Here is a 20,959-nt window from a genome sequence, read left to right on the forward strand (position 1 = left end):
GATGTTCCATCCTCTTTCAGATGGATTTGCTAAATTGTTTCACCAGACAAAGAACTGGTTTATTTTTTTAACAGTATTTCTGTAGTTACTAAATGAATAGGTAATTGCAAGCACTTTGAGTTTTTAATCCTAAAATAATAAGCTTCCTAGTTACAGGAATTAAAAAAAAGTAATTTCTGCCATTTATAGATACTGATTTTTTTTGTTTAGATATGTATATTGATTTTTCATTTTTTATAACGAGGTTTAATTTTACTTTTAGTTACTACTTTTTCTATCCATCTGTCCCCACCAGTACAATTCTTAAATGTGTCAATTTATAAAGGAATCTTTTTCTTCTGCTTCTTCTTTTGATTTTTTTGATGGTAGTTTGTGTGGCAGGTTTCTTTTCCCCTTAGTTTCTTTTTTAGTTTATTTTTTGTCTGTGTTGTTTTGTTTTGTTTTGTTTTTTTTCTTTTGTAGTATGGAAAGAAACTATTAAAATGTGTTGTGTATACTTGATAAGGTTCCTTTAGTGTCTTCAGACAGTTTGAAAGAACTGAATTTTCAGGTGGTGTATGTACGACCCATGCTTATTGATGCTAAATAATGATCTCTTCCAGTCACTCTCACAAAGAGGCATCTGCTCTGTTCCCCTCTACTCACTCTTCATTCTCTATACTTGCTCTCAGATCCCAGGCTGGCAATTTGAGTGTCACTGTCTCCTGGATGTCACCAAGAGGAATTGGTGACCAAACTCATTCTGGTAGCTGCTCACCAGTACAAATAAGTGGTTCAGACTTATTACAGAGAGATGAATCTATAGATGCATAGCAAGACCAGCGGAGTTCACGATTGTGGGATTTTCATTGGCACTTACATATAAGCAGAACAGATTGTGCTGCACCTGATCAGCCTCTGAAGTCAGCCCTGCTTTGGGCAGGAGGTGAGACATGGTGACTTTTAGAGCTTTCACAAAACTTAACTGGTGTTATGGTTCTGTGATTTCCATGCTGAGTTGTGGTGTGAGCATCTCTCCACAGCTGCATGCTGCTTGCTCCTTGGAGTTACGAGAGGTCCTGAGAATGGTCCCCACAAAACTTAACTTAAATTGAAAGTCTTTAGAAATCTCCTCTTTGGCTGGTCTAATCTATACCTGCTTTTTCCTCTTCCCTTTGTTTTCCTAGTCACTGAACCAGACATCCCTGCAGCTTTGATGTTTGTTGACAAATATGTCAGTGAGTCTTACATTTGGAGAATGGTCTAATTCCTGCCTATCATTATGCAGGTGCTTTAATGATGAATAGCAATCACTTAAATAGCTTTCCAGTAGTGCTGAAGTTCCTGTGAAAAAATTTTTATTTTTCCCCAAGGTCAGGTTTTGGGTTATTTTTATTACAAAATGTGCAACTGAATGTGTCTCTGTGCTGCAGAGTGACTGACTGGAGAGTACTGAGGTGCCTGAAGCTTTGACATGCTGGGTTGCCTGCTGGTTTCAGCTGGGTCATAGCACAGGGGCTGCAGCTCGTAATTACCCCATTTTCCCCAGCTAACACTATCAGAAAGTGGGTTTTTTTGCACTGTATCAGTGCACAGTCAGTCTACTGTGATCTGACCTGAAACCTAGAGGTTGTTCTTCCGGTGTCAATGCTAATTTACTTCTTCACTGATCAGAGGAGAACAATCTTTGCTGGAAGAAACTGACCCAGTTGTGTGACTTGTTTTTCTATTACTGCATTCATCCAGCAAGTAGTGTAGTTGGTGAAAACTTTGTCAAAGACTTCAGTGGTACAGTAGAAGTCCATTGATGGGCAAGGTCATGGCATTCTACTGAGAAGTTTGGGGCTTTTGGACTTTGAAATCAGCACTGGAGAAAACACCAGTTCTAATTCCCAGAGTAGGCAGTTTTCGTCCTTTAATTTACCTGGTTGCCTTTATCCAGTAATTTTATCTGCAGCTCTCCACTTATCCAACAAACACATTTTCCACTAGAAAATGCTAATGTGTAAATTTTTTTATGTATACATGCTAAGTATGCTTTCATAAGCAAATTTTTTCATAGAAAATGTACTTGACCAGTTTAAAGTATGAGTATGTGGGAAATTAATTGGTTACTTCAAGTCATAACTAGTAGAGTTGTATTTTTTGTTAATTGCACAGAATGAGAAAATTTTAAAAGTAGAAGAGATCCCAGAACAAGTAATTCATTTTGCAAAACCAACAGCATGGATTCACTACAAAAATGGTCATAAACTGATTTTTGCTCTATGTTTTTTAAGAATTCTGGTTAAACATTTAGGGATTATAGGATGGTAGGATGCTTTATTCTGCCAGTTTCTCTGTTTGCAATTAATTTAGGGTGTACTGAATATGTTATTTTAATACTACAGAAATTAAATCCAATGATGTAGTTAATTTAGGATTTCATTTTTCTTGCCAGTATTCTAAAAATATCTGCACTGAAGCTGCAGCTGATCCTAGCCCAGCTATTAGGACCAGTGGCTTCATGGAACTCGACGACTTATGCAGAAAGAAAACATGACCTGATTGTTTGGGAACTAAAAAGCTTTAATAATGTAAAACAATAAACTGCAAGTCAAACAGCTTATAGTAAACGAACTGGGAAAGGTAGTACAGGGACCATGTACAAGGGCAATGGCAAAAAGCAAGGGTCAGGGCAGAACAGGGGTATTTATAAACTTGGAGGAGGGGAGAAGCTAGGGCAGAGATTAAGGAGGGGATCCAGTAGGAAAGGGCAATTAGGACTATTAAAATTTTTGCAACAAAGAAGAACCAATGACAACAAGGAGAGCAGGGAACTTTCTGGCAATGATTAACAAGCTGAACAGGAGGATTCTGGGGATGATTTTTCTACTCACCCTTACTGGGGTTTTCCCATGGCCTTAAGCCACGGTCATTTATTCTACTATTTGAGCTAACCCCAACACTGCCCTTTAAAAAAAAAATAACTAATTTTCTTTTCAAAGTCAATGTTCCTGTGAAAATAAAAGCACCTTCTAAGACCATGTACAAGTGTTAATAAATTGATAGTCTGTTTTTATCCTTACCTAACAGAGTCTAGTTCTCAATTGCTTTTTTTCCCCCCCCGAATGTATTTTTTTTCTATGTGGTAGTGCTACTAAGTGTATAATTAATTCACTATAAAAGAGATTTGTGCCACATTCTTCTGGTGTCCTAAAACAACTGTTCTGACACTGCCTAGTTTATGTTAATCTGTCTGATATTTTAATGGGATTTATACTTTGGTTTGGGGTTATGTGTTTATATATATTTAGTTTTAGCAGATGACCACATATTTTTTTATTTTGGCAACATCATTTAATTGTTCAGAAGACTTTTATCCCCAAATCCCTTAGTTTTCCAGACTGACCTAGAACATCTGTATTTAATTCTGTCTTGGACATTGCCAACACAAATTGGAAACTCACTTCACAGTTTAAAATGTTCACAGACATTTTCAAGGTTCATGAGTTTTACAAGAACAATTAATACCAAATATGCTCTAATCCAGATTTCCACCCAAGTTTCTTAAAAGTCATTATGAATATGAACCTGGAATTTCCCCTTTCCAGTTAGGTAGGCTAAGGAATTTCTGTTGTCTCTTGCTGGTTGAGACACTGCTGCTGCTCACCTTACTCATAATTTTGGATGAGGAATGTAGAAAAATAATATAAGAATATTCTGTGTGGGATTCTTCCATCAGTTCCTTCGGTCCTTGTCTTATCATGTTTGTTCTTTGCCTTTTTTTTTTTTTTTGAAAAAAACCCTTAGCTTGTGGAATTTTTTTTTGTTTGTTTTTAAGTGAAGACAGTGGTCACAAAGCCTTATTTTTTATCTCTTGAAGAAGGGCTCATCTTCAACAGTGCAGATAGCTAGTATCATGCTGGGATCTTTTTATCAAGTTAGGTGAAAAAGTAGCATTATATGAAGTACAAAAACGTGGCCCTGATTCAAGAAATTATTCTGTGCCAATGCCTTCCATAATATGCTCCCAAATTAAAGTTGGGAGATGCCTGGCATATATATATCATTATGTTTATATATATAATAGCATCAAGGAAAGCTTTTCAGTTTTATGAATGTTTCTACTGTAAAGAAATTCTACAGAATTCAGGGGTTACTGATGTGAAGCTAACACATTTCATTAATTACATGTAACCAGCATGCACATAACCTGACTTCAGAAACACTGGTGCACAGCAGAGGAGGTGCCACAACTCAGTCCTGCTGAGTAAGGGTGTTCCAGAACATCAGAAATACCCATGTAACAGCAGACTGAAAATTGAATCTGCTTTAAAGGAAGAAAACAAGAATTATTTTGAAGTAAGAACACAGCTTAATTAAAATATGTAATTTCTCTAATTGACCGCATTGAACAAACATAAATTCTTTAAACACAACCTGTTCAGTGTGAAAGCCATCGTATTAGTAGAATATGCACTACATGCTCTTTTCAACATACAGTTTACTTTTAAATGAAATAACCCAAATCAGTGTGGATCATCTACAAGTTAGATTTCAGATTTGAAATCTGAGTGGTTCCTTGACTGAATGGAATTTTGTTCTATGGTTTGGGGCTGTGAAGAAATTGCATTGTCCTCAAAGGTGAATTTTTCCATGGTAACAGGAACTGCTCTGTGCTGGGTTAAAGGTATTCTTTGCCTTTTTGTCACTAGTTTTATCCTTCCTGTATTGGGATGTTTTTATCATTTTTATTTTGTATTAGCAGAGTACTGCATATACATGCAGCACTTATAAATGTGTAAGTGCTGGTATTCCTCAGATAAGTATTTTAGTATGGGGACTTGCTTTTGTGTTTGACTGAGCTGTGTTCCCTTTGCTTCCCTTCTTTGTGAAAACAACTGATCTCTTTTTCAAATGGTGTATTCAGGTTTTGAGAATCCACAAAAGGAGAAGTCAAGTAATTTCATGTGGAATTCTTATATTCAACTAAAACTTTAGGTGTAATTTGGGTTCTTTTAGCTGTTTTAATAATCTATGTGAAATTTTTCAGAGGCATTAATCCACTTGCTAGCTGAGAAATACTGCAGTTATTAACAGCCAGTGTCTTGATTAAAATGAAACAAACCAAAAATCCGTAACCCCCAAATTACACCTGCGTCTCCTACTATTTATGCTGACAATTTGACTTTGCTTTTTTTGGTGAGACATTAGAAAGGGACCTTCTTGAGCGAGTGTTTCCTGCACAGCCTAAGGAACCTGACAAACCTGGTGTTTGCCTCTCAGTCTGCAAGGCATTTGCTCTTGTACCTGTCCTGTGGAGGAACATTTTCTCTGCATCTCTCAAGTACAACTGAAACAAAGATTGATGCTTTTGTAAGAAGTACTCCAATCAGTTTTAACTTAAGTACTTGTTGCAGTCATATAACAACCATGGGGACTCAACATAAAGCTGTTGGCATGCTGCAGTGTGTTTGAGTGAAGTGTGTGCAGGAGAACATCTGGCTCTCCCTCCTTTTATAATGACAAAGTAACCAATTTGGATGTAAAGTTTGACTGGAGAATTCAAGCAGTAAAGTAAGCTAAATGTAGATCCCTCTGATACTGTACCAGCCTTTCTAATGTGCACAAGTCATTTGTGTGCACTGACAGAGCTGTTGAAGGGGGCAGGTGCCCAAGGTGCTGAGGAACCTCTTCTGAGCTTTACTGTGTTACTGCAGGAGTGGTGGTGGATGTTCAGAAAAGGTGATGAGTTAGTTTAACATTTTCAGGAGATACAGGAGGAAATAACAGATATGAGATGAAAAGTCGGAATAGGAAGGAAATGCCAAAAGAGGAAGTATATGTATATATAAGAATATATTAATGTATATGCATGCGTTTAAAAAACTTTTTATTTTACAATCTTGATGAAAGTGAAACTTTTATAAGATACCATGGTAGCGATGGATCATTTCTTCCTGCAAGCTTTTTCAGCTCATTGATTTGAGGCATGGTTGACTTGAGAAATTACCAGAGGCTCGTTTTTCTCAAACATGTACTACAGGCATTTCTTTTATTCTGCAAAGCAGAGTATTGCTTTTGATTATTTAACTTTTACTGATACCTATAAGCCGTATCAGCAGTGACATGCATTAACAAAATCTCCAGCTCTCTCCCAGCAATTGCCTATCTAACAGTAAACCTTCGCTTTCTTCTTTTGCAAATAAGGAATAACATATTTCTCATCTTCCTGTACTGTGCTCTGCAGAGTCTCATTCCATGGTTGTTGAACTGAAAAAATAATCTGACTTCACTCATGACCCATTGCAAAATCTGTGGTATAATGATTAAGGGCTCGTATTTCCTGGCCATGGAGAAAATGAAATTTAACTGAAGGCTTATAATGGGGAAAATGAAATTTAACTGAAGACTTATAATGATGTAAAAGTAGTACCTTCTGGAACATAAAACCCAATTTTAACTAGGTAATTGCGCAAAATCCATGGCCAATCCATATCAATTTGCAATTTTCCTTATTAGTTTAAACCTCACTGCTGTGTCTATACCCATCTGAAGCTTGTTCAACACCAGTGGTAATTTTTGAGATGGAAAGGTGTACGCTGATATACTGTCATCAAATCAGCAGGAAGGTAAAATGCAATCTCTTTGCTTATGACAGATATTATGGCTTGGCAGGTCCTCTTCTTTTAACATTTGCTATGGAATATTGTAAGAGAAACATGAGAACTAGTAACTAAGTGTGGGGAAGCATGCTATATGTTGAAATTCCCATGACTTTATTAAGAAATATGTTTTTAATTAAAATAATAGCTTCAGATTTTAAAAAACACTTGGTTGTTTCTCATGTTGATGCAACATCGTTTTTCTATTGCCTGATAAAATGAGCTAGAAATGAAGATGCTTTCACTTAAAAATGCACGGGAATTTTTATTAAAAATTCAAGATGGAATAAAAGTAGTTCAAGATTTATCTTAATTTCTTCAGTTCCACAAGAATTTATGAAAACGTTTTGCAAGTATTGTCTGTGCTTCCTCTCTAAAATAGTTTCTGGGAGACACTAAATTATTTTCACATTTCTGTAGTTTCAAAAGGTCTCTTTTGTGAAGGTATTGGCTGTAGTTAGAAACGTAGCAATATCAATTACAGAACCAGTTTGTGGGACAGTGCTGCCATTTACAGGCATGCATGAGCATGTGCATATCTTCAAGCACATCAGTTAGTAGGGTGGAAATTTTCAGGATTACTCCTGTGGTTTGTTGCCTTCCTGGTCAAACCGTCAATTCTTTGGCAGGAAAACTTGTACCGAAGCTAGTCATGACATGGGGCTCTAAAATACATTTTGGATTCAGGCACGTCTTGTTAAATAAAAACATTTTGCTGAAAATGGGCAAATTTTAAAACTTTGAAGACTGTATAGGTTTTGCTTACTGAAAAGTTCTGTAGAATGGGTGGGAAGTAGACTTGGGGAAAATAACATGAGGGCTCACAGCTGTTAAATTATAATTACTTTATTTTTTTTCCCCTGCAAATAGATGGGTGTCACTCTAGTTAGAGGATTTCTTTTGGTTATTTTTTTTGCTTCTCTACTAAAAAAAAAAAAAGGAAAAGGGAAACATGGATAACTACTCTTTGAAACTGAAGAAGCATCTATTACAGTTTTAGCCATCGGATGTCACCAGAGTACAGAGAGTAAGTATTGGATTATTGTGGAGCTGATTTATGACTTCCCTTGGCTGTTTATTTTGGGACTCCAGCCCTGGAGAGGCTTTCTCAGTAGTCTCAGCATCTTGGCCAGTTTCACCATGTCCGTGACTTTCTTAAATTCAGAATATTGAGCACAAAATGGGTTCAGCACCTTGTTCTGCATCTGTAGAGTCATTGACACCAGTGAAGCAGGGGAGGAAGCAAACAAGAGGTGAACATATATCATGCAGTTCAGCCTTGGTATTTCTACGCCTTATAGTGGCATAGTTGGCAGAGGCCTTAGAAACAGCTGGTGTCCCCACTGCACACACTGTGCTGGGATTGCTAATTAGCTCATGTACCTCATTTGCTCTCTGCTCTTGGGTGGTTGTGCCCAAGACATCATTGCCAGGTGTGTGGGGCATGGTCTCTGCTCTCTCAGGTGCCTTTTGGGCAGCCCTGGCACTGCCTGGGCTGTGCTGCAAGCACTGAAGCTGCAGTGGCTCAGCTGAGTCTGGGGACATCTGCAGGAGTTTCAGTACAAACAGGTTAATTAAAGCTCAGGAGACCTTTACAAAGACCTTTGACAACCAGATGAGGGCCCTGTGAGTCCTTCAGGACTTTATGCTTTGAGATGTGAAAAGTTTCGTGAGTATGTTTTTTTAACAGATTTTTTTTCCAGGCAATGTGGCATCATAAATGGACTTTAGGACATTTTAGTTGAAAAGCTTAACTTTAAGTGTTAGCTATTGTATGTATAGTCCTGGTTGAAGGTCTTGCTTTCCATCAGTAATTGTGCAACACAGGTATGAGAAAATAACAGTTTGGTTTTAACTGCCTTATAGGAGTCAATAGTAAATATATATATATATGTTCTGCATTTTCTGAATAATTGCTATGTAGCATTATTCTGTTATCCTATGCTAATATGCAATACCTTCATTCTTACTGGTGAACATTTCCAAAGTTCAGCATTAATGTGGGACCAATGGAATCCATCTTTCATGATGCATAAAGGAGGGACACAGAAGGGAAGACATTCCTTCTATATTGACATCCAGAATCTGTTGGAGAAACGAGAGAGATGTGACATAGATTTTATTTAAGCACTTGATAGGAAAAAGCTTTGTAAAATGTTTTCAGATCAATGCTTGGAAGTGCCACTCTGATGTGAAATGAAAATTGCTGGAAGGAGTGTAAAGTGAAAGAGGATTTGAGCCTGGTGGGGAAAAAAATAAGACTTTTTGGAGATAAAAAACAATGCCTTTGTTATCTAGAAAAGGAGAAAGAGATTCTGAAATGGGAAAGGTGTTGAAATAGAGTAAATTAGAGAAAAAATATGAGCAGTGACAAGCAAACTAAAATGCCTGCAAAGCTGGAGATGAATTGATTGGAAAAGAATTGATAAAATACAGAAGATTTGAAGAAAAATATGATAGAATGTGCCAGTTAATGGTAATTTAAAAGACTGCCCATCCAACTAGGCTGAGAGAGAACCGGTTAGGCAGCTGTTTCTAAATTCATTACAGGTATTTACAGATTTGCTAAAAGTGATGTTCAAGTTTCCCCAGTGTTTCACAGTTGTGTAGAATATGTTTTGAGACAAACAGTGGTACTCTCAGGAGTAGTCTACATTTCTAAGAGGTGAAGATGGACTCGATATGAGAAGTCCTTTTGTCTGAGGAAGACTTATGGGCATTTAAAGTGCATCCCAAGAGAAACAGGTACAGCAGAAAACTATCCTGCACTGGAGGGCTGCATCGAAGTGGGAAGCAGGATTACAGATGTCAAGAACATTTTCACGTTCTTCTAATGCAAAAGTCTTCATTGGGATTTTATGAGTCCATAACAAGACCACTTCAGATGTCTTGTGAGACCTCATGATATCACAATATGTGAGCTGGAAACAAGCTGTTTCTCTGCCCTTTCTGCTATTTGATAGGAGCACATTTTTCCTGCGTTTTACTCTGATTTTCTATCTTTGCAGTTTCTTCAGCTTATAAATAAGCAGAACTGACTATTCTATTCCAGTCACCTATATTTGAATCTTAACTTGGATGTGATCTGACCATAAGGATAGGGGCTAAGCAGGTTGAAAATGAATTCACTTGATGTATATCCTTTCCCAATTCTAAAGCTATGGGGCAAAAAGTATGGGAATTTATTTTGAGCCTATTTGTATTACTATGCCTGTCAAAGATTTTTGCCTGAAATATTTTATTTTTTCATTCATCACATTCAAAATGTGTTCCATAGGGATTGAAAGATCTTTTCAGCATAGATGTTCACATTTGGAAAAAAAAAAAAAAAGCAAGTGAATAGGCACTGTAGGACTACTATAAAATGTTTATGCTAAAAATATAAATGTGGTCAAGACAGGAAAGGAGCTCAAAAAGAAAGAAGCTCATGAAGATATTCTTCTCTTAGAGGGTCAGAAGGATTTGTATGTCATTCAAAATTATGCATCCATATGATCCTGGAGGTAATACTAGCAGGATGTAAATGTTTACATCAGTATGATATTTTAGAGTAACAGCTTTGTTTTGGTGGAACATTGACCTATGGGTTGAAGAAAAAGCTACTTAGATATACAGCAGATTAATGAACAAATTAATCATTTTTATAGGGAGAAGTGAAAGATGGGATGTTTTATTATACTTGGCTTCATTGGATTTTAACCACATGTTCCAGAAATGAGCATTTAAAAATATTGCATGCAGCTTTTTTTCCAGGTTTCTAAGTTTTAGATATAACCTTTTCATATTTTGAAATTTAATCTTAGTCACAGTATTTGGCTTGCTTCTTTGATTGAAATCCCAAGGTGGAAGGAATGTACTGTGTGACTGAAAATAATCTGTTTAAACCTGAAATTGCTGGAGGCGTGTTGGCGTGCCCACTGCAGGGAAACCCTGGAGATGGCCTTGATTTGAGGGCAGCTGTGTCAAAGTAGCTTTACAGGGCAAGGAGGTGGCACAGACAGTTTGTCGTAGTTACCTGATGCTCTTGGAGCCAACTTCTGCTGTGATGCTGTTTCAGTGCTCTCAGTGGGGGACTACTATGAGTTTTGTTGGGGGAATAATTACAGCATTTTCACACAACCACTGATTTCAATTGTGATACTATTTGTTTTATTCATTGTGAATATTGATAAAGTGTGTGTGTTTGTACATACACCATATGTGTACTTATATATATGTAAAAGGTATTATATTCCAAAGCCACTCATGTATTCTAGAACAAAAAACTCACTGTTTTGGGGTATGCTGAGTGCTTCTCCTGAACAAGTTTAAGTGCCTTGTATTACTGAAATTCCTTCTAAAGTAAATATTTTGGTATTCAGTAGAGAGACTTTCTTGTATTTTAATGTGTAGGTTAGGATGAGACGTAAATGTTGAATGGAGAAGTAGAATTCAAAGGTATGATTAAGTTTCACGCCAATTTGAGGGCCATGTTTTTTGGTGTTTCTTCTTACAAGTTCCTTCACTAATTTTATTAGAAAGTACCACACCTGAAGCTTTTCACCATTTGCCAACTTAGTGGAGCAGAGTATAATTCTGTTCTTGGTTGTATCAGAATAGGTACTCCACTTCTAGCATCTCTATTTTCAAGAAAATCAATGTGTAGTTTGTGTGTTCTTTTTTTTTTTTGTTTTGTTTTGTTTGGGTTTTTTTGTTTTTTTTGTTGTTTTTTTTTTCAGTTTAAGCATGGGAGTGACATCTCTTTGTGGCTCTAGATAACTTTTCAATTTCAGCAGGGACTGTCTCACCATTATTTTTCAAAATACTGCAAAGAGGTTTTGAAAAATAAGCACTTCATACAAATTTGGCAATTCAATTTGGGTGAACAGATAGACCAGTTTCTACACAGAAGTAAATGAAATCTAGCACTTGGATGTCTTTTTGTTGTCTCTTTTTTCCCAGCCTTGACTTTGGCTCTGCAACCTCCAAGAGAATAAAAAACTAAAATTCCAATGTAAAATGTCAGGGAAGGTTATAATACAATGAATAATTACTTTGGACCCTTACAAATTTTATTTAGAATATGTTTTTCACAGTTTGCAGACTAGGTATTCTTCAGAAGAAAAAAATAAGGTGCAGAAAATAATGATGGGAGATATACCTAATACACAAAACCAGATAAAAAATAAGATTCAGAAGCTCATGTCAGCTAAAGTCATATGACCCATACATCTGTTGAGTTTGTATTTTAAAACCAAATACAAACAATACATATGTAAAAAATATTTGTAAGATTTGAACAGAACTGACACCCATTCTAAGAAGAAGGATTATATTTCTCCTCATCCATTTGAATTTTGATTTTTCCTTCTAGAATATATGCAGGAATGTTTCAGGGTGTTAAGTAGGTATCTGGGCATAACAAAAATTATAGAAAATAACAAAAAGTAGGCATTCAGGGTTACAAGTAAGGCTTCAGAAACCAAGATTTAAGTTGTGGGGAGTCATCCTGAGTGCCAAATTTTTGTTTCTTTTAGTAAATAGTGTACTTCAGAGTGCAAATTGCAAAACTAACCTTTCATCAACAAAATAGGTGCTTCAGTTTTTCATGTGTTCTCTTCGCCTTTTTATACCTGGACAATACAATACCACTTCTGTAGAAGGTTCAGGTATGACGTAGATGATAATTTTATTTGCAAATAAAGAAGGTGTATGTTTTTCTTATATAAAAGGTCTTAGTTCTCACAAATAATGGCTCTGGTCATTGATGGTTAGCTGTAGTTGCTATCTTTTAACCCTAATTCTACCTCCCAGAATGCTACTTCCCAGTGCTGCTCTTGGGTTAAAAAATACTAATTTGTATACTTAACACAATGAAGTGTGCAAGTGGGAGATTTTTGCATTACTTTTAGGAGCAGAGAATTCAAAGGCTTCTTACCTGGTGTATTCTCATTTGCCCAGATCCAGTGTGGGACCTGAGAGCAGTGAGTGTACAGAAACACCTTAGGGCAGAAAAACCTGTCAGCCTTATTTCAGAGGTTGTGGCCATGGGGTTCATGGAGGATGTCTTCTTCTCTGCCAACTCATCTAAGATTGCAGAGCAGGTCCAGGGTCCATGAGCCTGCCAGGCTGAGCCAGGTCAGCACCCAGGGCACCAGGGGGACTGGGAGCCCCTGCTGTGGGCACACCTCACTGCCTGCAGGCTTGCTGCTTGCCCAGGGCTCAGATTTGGGATGGTGCAGATGTGTATGCCCCAGGGTTGTGCTGCCTGGCCCTCAGCACTGTTCATCCTTGTCCCCAGAGCCATCTTCACCACAGTGCCTGCTGCCCCTGTGAGTGAGCAGTGGGGTAACAACCAGGGAACAACTGTGTTGCTACACTTCATCATTGGGAGAGAGGTGTGGAGAGAAAGCTGTAATCACATTTAACATAACCCCTGTGCACTCAAATCTACCAAATGTAAGATGGCTGTTTGCTCTTCACAGCTTTATTTTTATTATTAGAAGACAGAGGCATATTAGTTAAAATGATGAATGACTTCTTTGCTTACTGTAGGTATTGATTGCTTTCACTTCGTGACAGGTCTCAAATGCACATACTTGAAAAAACCCAAGTAGACTTTATGCATTTGACAGGCTTGACTGAATTGCAAAGGTCTACAGATTTGTTCAGGAAATTAGTTCAGCTTGACACAGATTGGAAAGAGCTGCTCTTTTCATTCATGCATACACGGCAGGATTATTAACTAAAAACAATATCAACAACAAAAATGCAGGAGGGGATTTGTGTGAAATAGTACTTTTTTCCCTGCAAGATATGGCAGAAGCAGAAGTGTGAATAAACTACGTAGCAAGGCATGTTGAATGCAGTCTGGTAATCAGTTCTGTTATATCTGATACTTGTCTTATGAGGAGGGCTGAAAGTCAAGTGCCTGCAATCAGCAGAGAAGTGTAGATGCATTTCCATTATAAATTAAGTAGTCTAATTGTATTTGGTTGACTTTTGTTGTGGTATTTGAAATTTTATTAGACCATTTCCTGGCAAGCAGAAGTTATTATGTGATATTTTTAAAAGTGCACATGTTTTTTTAAGGTATGAGAGAGTGCAGGTATGGCTCTGATAGGACCTGATAGTCCAGACAAACCCTTGTTAATCTCTTCACCTTCTTCTTAAGATTTTAAACATGTGTTAGAAAACAAAATGAAAAAAAAAAAAAGTATTTTTTCTGGGGAGGGTGTTCCCACTGGGGCAATTCCAGTTGAGCTGTCTTACTTGTTTTTTCCCTGTGTCATAAATTTTCTTTTGTTTCCTGTACATTTCAATCTCTTGAAATTCTTATACCCACCTCTACATTTGGGGTTGATTTTTTGCCTTCTCAGTACACATTGGAAGAGCTAATTCTATAAACCGTATTTGCAGACCACGATGATAAGATTGAGCAATAACCAAATTCCTTAGAGGAAAGATTCTTAACCTGACCATAATACTATGCTAGAGGTCAACTGACAACCCCTGCTTACTTTACAGATGTGGGTTTTGGTTTTTGTTCTTGGCTGTTTGTTTTAATACAGGCTAAGACGCTCACTTGTGCTTGTTGCTTCATAAGGGGTTGTGGTCATTTGCAAAACCTTGTATATACTGTGTTGGAAAATTAATTTATTTGTAATTACTGGATCTTTCCTTTTTTGTTGCAGCAGAAACCTTTTTAGAGATTAACGTATAACTGAATCCATTAGATCAAATTTTGTGCATTTTCTCATCCATGAAACTGTCACATTAGGTGAGATGCAGTAGGTACCTTGTAAGGGACCTGATACTATCTCCAGGTGAAGTTTACAGGTAATAAGAAATGCATGGGAGTATCTAACAGTGACTTTAAAATTCCTTGAATAAAGCCTATATCATCAATAATATATTGAGAAGGGCCAAAATAAACCAGGGAAATTGCCGTACTTCTTAAAATGTTCTAAAATACACAAATCTTCCATGTATGAATACATGAATCTGACTATAAGGGATTTAAGAGCTAGTGTTTTAGATCATGCTGTTTTACATTTAGTATGCCAGGTAGCGTGATCCAGAGATGCTATAAATACAAAGGAATTTTTTTTTAGTCCAGGAGTTGAAAGAAGGATTGGAAGAGAAAGCAATTATTTCATTAGCAGCTTTACTATTCAGCTCTCTGATAAGCATTCTACATCCCCTTGTCATTCAAAGAAGCCTCAAAGATGAGTGGCTAATTCATTCATTAAATGGCACCAGGAGGGAGTCACCTCATTCAAATAAGCTGACTGACAGTGTCAGTTGGACAAAAATTCCAGTTTTGGGTGATGATCCTTAGATTTTTGTGTATGTGTTTGTTACTGCAGCATTGTTAACCCTTGGGGACAAAGGATACAAAGGAAATATCAGTGTGAAATATTAAAACTTCTGAGGATGCTGAGGGAATCTGGTGCTTTGTGGCAATATGTCTACTAGTTGTATTACAAAATAAAGTTGGAATATGTATTGGTGACTTGACACTAATGATTCCAGTAAATCCTGGCCTCTCTCAGAAAATTGCCAAGAGCTATACCAAGGCCAGGAATGTTTGCAGTGTATTAAGGTTATTACATCTAGCCTTCTCATGGATGAATGTCAAAACTGTAGGAAAGACTTCTCTTACTGTTGTGGGTGTTGATTAATTTAAATTCAGCTTTCAGAAAATTTTAATTACTCTGCTTTGGATTGCTGCATCTTACCTGTTCCTGCTGGGACTATGTGGTACTTCAGTGTGTTTGGGACTAAAATTGCACATGCTCCATTAACAAGCTCTGAACTCATAATTGCGTTTTAAAGAATAACATGTAGAGCAAACAAAGTCTGCCTTCAAAGTGTGTTTTTGCTCAGCCATTCAGTAGAAGGGTAAAGCACTCAGACATTCAGCTAATGCTGTGTAACAATAAAGAGAAGTTTCATGGAGGCTGCTGGCAAGAGTGTAGAATATTGAATACGAAGGAGATGCCAGAAAGTCCTTAGTGACCTATGAGACTCTACAGTCAGGTAAAAGAGAGATGTTTAAGGCAACAGGGACCTGCTGCAGAGTGACCATCTCGAGGGCTGTGGCTGTGCATATGGGGAGCTGAAGAACAAACCAAAGTTCTACCTGCTTGGCTGTCTCATTTTTGTCCTAGGCTACTCTGACATGTGTTTCTAATCTAAATTGAGAAATACATCCTCTTCTATCAGAGCGTTGTTAAGGTTGTGTCATTGCTCAGCCTTGAAGATGAAGCAGCTCTCTCCAGCTGGCAAAATGAAGATTTCACACTTGTTTCTAACTCTGAATCATCCTCAGGCATTGCACCTTAAAATCAAAAACGTATTGTGCAAGGAGAAGATTTTAGATTCTGTTTATAGAAATCCAACAGCTGCTAGTTTTTTTCTGTCTCCAGGGCTGGTTTTTCAAGTAGGAAGTTAAAGAATACTGTAGGAAAATATCTACTTATATCTGAAATGTTTATAAATTACTTTTCTCCTGGTAGTTAGTATGAATACCTACAAAATATTGTGTGACAAAATAGAGATTTTTATGCAGTACAAATGAAAATATTTTTACTTGATTGTAATGATCTGTTCATAATGCTCTTCAGAGTCTTTGACCAATGCAGTTGTCTAAACTCCCCAAATGCCTGTAAGAGTCTTAAGATAATGCATCAACTGTTATTTCAATAATTCAAACACAGTAAAACATTGATATATCAGTAAAATACAAGGAGAGGTTGGTTTTTGCTAGAGGATGCTCTATGGTATTTCTGGTGTGCCCCTACTCTTCAGTTTTGGCATCATTGCTGAAATAAGTGGGCTACACTGTTTATCTAGAAGTTCTAAATTGAAGTTTGTGGGCATGTTGGTTCTCTCTGGTTTGCATTTGGCCTTTGGATAGTGTTCTACTTTTTTGAAGTTACCCAGAGAAATTAGGTTTGGTAACAACTGAGTGCTGTAGGTAAAAGAAGGTCGTGCTCTAAAGCATCTGGTCTGGGAATCTGACTATATGGTAAACAGTCTCTAGATGGCTGACAACAGCAGAGCAGTTTTCTTTTGGTGACAGCAGAGACAGCAAATTACATCTTTTCATTGCATCAGATGGGAGTGCAAGTGAAAAGAGCACATCTGGTACTGATGTGCGGACACCAGGGATCTTGCAAAGTCAAGTCCTTCATCTAATCATTTAAACTTGCCCCTTCAGTTTGACATGGGCTGTTTTAGATAGTTATTTCCCTGTTAAATTGGAAAGCTGAATTAATCTATATAATAAGATTTGAGGCAGCTAAATGTAAAACACTGTAGCAACACAAAGATACCATTACTAAAATTACCTTTATAAGGGGACAGTGGCATGACTGATACCTCTTTCCTTGCCTTGTAGAAGGATGGAGACAGGGGTACTGAGGATGAACTTCTGGTGATAGTTTGTTGGGTGTAAGTGGCCCGTGTTCAGCCCTGTGCAGCTCACAAGGGAATAGTGAAGTGCCCAGTGAGGTGTCTGTGCTTCTTCACTAAAGTCAGAGGGATGGCCAGGAGGAAGTCTGAGGGGAAGTAGTCAGGGTGGTACTGTCTACAGAGCTCAGATAATTGCTGTGCCTGTAATGTAAATTGCCTGCCTTCAGTTTTAAAACAACAAAAACCTGTCTTTATATGTCTAATACTGTTTGCCCAGCCTAATGAATGACCATGACTCACATAAGCAGCCTTGCATGTTAAGAAATGAAAGTGAACCTTTTGCAGTGTTACCAGAATAATGCATCATGTTCAGTATCTTCTACAGGAAAATGAATGGGAAGGGAAGCTTCAAAATCTGTCTCATTTCTACTCACCGAAGTAAATATCTTTACTTATGTATTTGAGGTGCAGGATTTGATCTATGAGTGCTTTCACATTTAATGCTTTCTTACTGTCTAAAAATGTGCAGAACTTCAGTGATGCTTTCTTAAGTCATATAACTAAATTAAGACAGTACCAGAAAACAGTACTACAGTCAGGAGGAGCTTTTAAACTTCAGATTGTAATGTATAGGTCTGGTAGTTCTCCTAGTTGTCATTGGATTTTTTTACTTCCTCCATGAATTTTTATTTTGTTTTCATTGTCCATTGATCAGAAGTGCTTTCTTAGAATAGAAATTTCTGTCAACTTTGGACTGTGTTGTAAAGATAAAATTTGATGTCACAGCTGTAGGTTCACAGCAAGGTCTTGTTTAAGACAGATAGTGCTGCTTGCTTGCTTGCTTAAGACAAGACTCAGATAGTAAATGGATTAGCTAGCTGTGTTGGACAACCCTAATTATGATGTTATCTACAAAATCAATCTCCCCAGAGTTACAGCTACATCACAAAAGCACATTTGATAATTTTCCTGTTGATCCAAAGTAGCCCCAGAGGTGCAGAGTGACCCAAGTAAAGGGTTGTGACTATAGCTTTGAACATAACTATGTACAATTTCTTCTTGCATTACAGGGAATTTTAGACTATTCTTGTTTTTAAGTTTTTTTTTGTGACTTGGAATATTTGGAAATTTCTAGTTAGATAAGATGGATAGATACAAAACTCTATCTGAATATATAACTCTTTTTCTTATTTCTTTTTTTTTTTCTAAACAGGAATGAAAAACTGCACAGGTGCTCTCAGTGCAAGGTTGCTAAATACTGTGGTAGATCTTGTCAGGTAAGATAAAAACAACAGCTGTAAAGGGTTTAAGAAAGTTGGCATTTAAATACTTTTTTTTTATGGTGTCTCCATACATTTTGCATGTTGTCATACCTCCACATTGCAATTAATTTGTAGTTTTGGGCAGGGTGGGTAAACATGCTGCTTTGTTTTATTTCAGTATTTTTATAGCTACAAGCATAAGACTCTGATCAGTACAAAACTAAGTTTAAATGTATGCTGTTTGACTGTACTTGGTGAGAGGAGGAGGAATAATTTTAAGCTTTAAGTAAACCAATTTGTATTTCAAGAGTGCTTTTTATAATGGTAAATTTTATATTCCAGTTTTTAAAGAGGAAATAAGGGTCAAGAATGCTTTGAGAAGTCCTTAAGGAAAACTACATCTCTGAGGAGGTTTTTCAAGAAGAAAGGTGGTGCATGGCAAAGGGACAACAGGCTTAAGTTAAAAGACCAGAGGTTCACATGGGGTACAAGGAAAAGCTCTTGACAGCCAAGAGGTGGGACAGGCTGGCCAGGGTATTTGTGTGATCTCTGTGTTCGTGGGTTTGGAGACTCTACTGGATAAAGCTCTAAGCTGGGTCTGACCCCAGAGCTGACCCTGCTTTGCTACTAGAGATCTCCATAGATCCATTCAGCCTGACTTATAGTGTAATTCCATCCTATGAAATATTTCTCAAAGGTGAAAAGTTCTCAAAGGCCTAAATTATTAACTTTTATATTTTACTAGATCTATAGCATTGTTTTATAGAACACTTGAAGTTTTAAATGGTTCCTCATAGTTTTACACTATGATTTTCTGTTTGGTTTTTTTTTTTTTTTTTTTTTTTTTTTTTTTTTTTTTTTTTTTTGGGAGGGTGAGGGTTGGTAGTGGTTGGTATTTTTTGGGGGGGTATGTGCACATTATTTTTTTTATTTTCCTAAATAGAGAAAAATTATGAAAAGCAACTACTGGTAAAAGTAGACTAGTAGTAATGTTCAATACCTTTTTAAGTTAAGTCTTTGGCATTCCAACGATCATGGAATGAAAGCGTCATAGGATGGTTTATGTTGGAAGGGACGTTAGAGATTGTCTAGTTCCATGGGCTGACACCTTCCACTAGATCAGATTGCTCAAAGCATGCCATTCAACTTGGTGTTTAACACTTCCAGGGATGGAGCATCCACAGCTTCTTTGGACAGCCTGTTCTAGTGCCTCACCACCCTCACAGTAAAGAAGTTCTTCCTAATGTCTAAGCTACATATATGCGCAGTTTAAAGCCATTCCTGCTTGTCCTACCACTACGTGCCCTTGTAAACAGTCCCTCTCCATCTCTTTTGTAGGCCCCCCACTTAGATACTAGAAGGCTGTTGCAAGGTCTCTCAGCCTGTCTCCATAGGAGAGGTGTTCCAGCCCTCTGGTCATCTTTGTGGCCCTCCTCTGGACTTGCTCCATGTCCTTCTTGTGTTGGGGGCCCCAGAGCTGGATGCAGCACTGCAGGTGGGCTCTCACCAGAGCAGAGCAGAGGGGCAGAATCCTCTCCTTCCCCTGCTGCCCACTCTGCTTTGGATGCAGCCCAGGATATGTTTGGCTCTCTTTGCTCTAAGTGCTCATGGCTGGGTCATGTTGGGCTTCTTGTCAACCAACATCACCAAGTCTTTCTCCTCAGGGCTGATCTTGTTATGTATCGTGTGCTCCTATAAACAATTCTGCTTTAATATAATCTGTAGTGTTCTCAAGATGCCACAAATTCCTCCTTTTGGAGATTAAAGCACGTGGAGAGAGAAAAGAGGAAGATGTGTCATTTTGATTCATCATATGGCAAATGTGTGCAACGTACATTAGGTGCTTACTGTACCATCAGTTGCAATGCCACAGTAGATTTATTATGGGATATCATAAGGAAAACATGGCCTTAAAGACTGTAAAAGATTGGAGTACTTGCAAGGTAACTTTAAAACAAATATCTTCTAGGACAGTCACTGGTCAAGCCTCTGTTGGCAGGTCTCTAATGTGAAATGAGACTGCTGGCTCTGACCTGCACCAGCAAATCTGCAAGGTGTCATGCAATCACCTGTCCCAGCCTAGGTGTAGAGACAATGGAGGTAGGAACTGGAACTTCCTCTTTGAGAAGCACAAGTGTGTGAAAACTCTTTAAGGATTCATAAGGGATAACGTGAAGCCATGTTGAGTATCTTTACTTTGTGCTTCCAGCTCTGGGGCTTGCATGTTTGAAGCCATCCATAGTTTTAGGAAGGGATTTCAGTGAGACAGGCTACTGCTGCTAAAAGTAATCTGCACTTAGCACGCTGTGTATAATAATGTGTTACATAATTACTTGAACTGTTTATATAAATAAATTAATATTGAATTAATGTGTGTAATAGCCTGTGATATCAGGTAGCGATAGAGAATTACAGGGAAAAAAAGTTATTTTGTAGTCAAAGCAGTGAATTTATTGGGATTGATGACTTGAAAGAGGTGATGCAGATAAAACTGAGACCAGCTGGATCTCTTTGGTCTTGAGAACTGTCCTCTGATTCATATTTGTTCTAATAAGCCAGATAAACTATTGTGCTGCTCTGGTTTTGTAACAGCTCTTAGAAAAGCAAAACCAAATGTCTCATGCCCTACTTAGCCTCTGTAGCTGAAGTGCAATTCACTAATATGTGCACTTC

At 37.6% G+C, this 20,959-nt stretch overlaps 1 protein-coding gene across 1 annotated transcript in view; it reads left to right on the plus strand.

Annotated features, from left to right (window-relative positions):
* The window catches only part of SMYD3 (SET and MYND domain containing 3), a 388,177-nt gene that overhangs the window by 27,415 nt on the left and 339,803 nt on the right, over positions 1–20,959 (plus strand). The window contains 1 exon segment of the mRNA XM_062489198.1: positions 18,238–18,301. Coding sequence (XP_062345182.1) covers positions 18,238–18,301 — 64 coding nt within the window.

This window comes from Cinclus cinclus, chromosome 3, assembly GCF_963662255.1.
Source record: "Cinclus cinclus chromosome 3, bCinCin1.1, whole genome shotgun sequence".
In the NCBI taxonomy this organism is placed as follows: domain Eukaryota; kingdom Metazoa; phylum Chordata; class Aves; order Passeriformes; family Cinclidae; genus Cinclus; species Cinclus cinclus.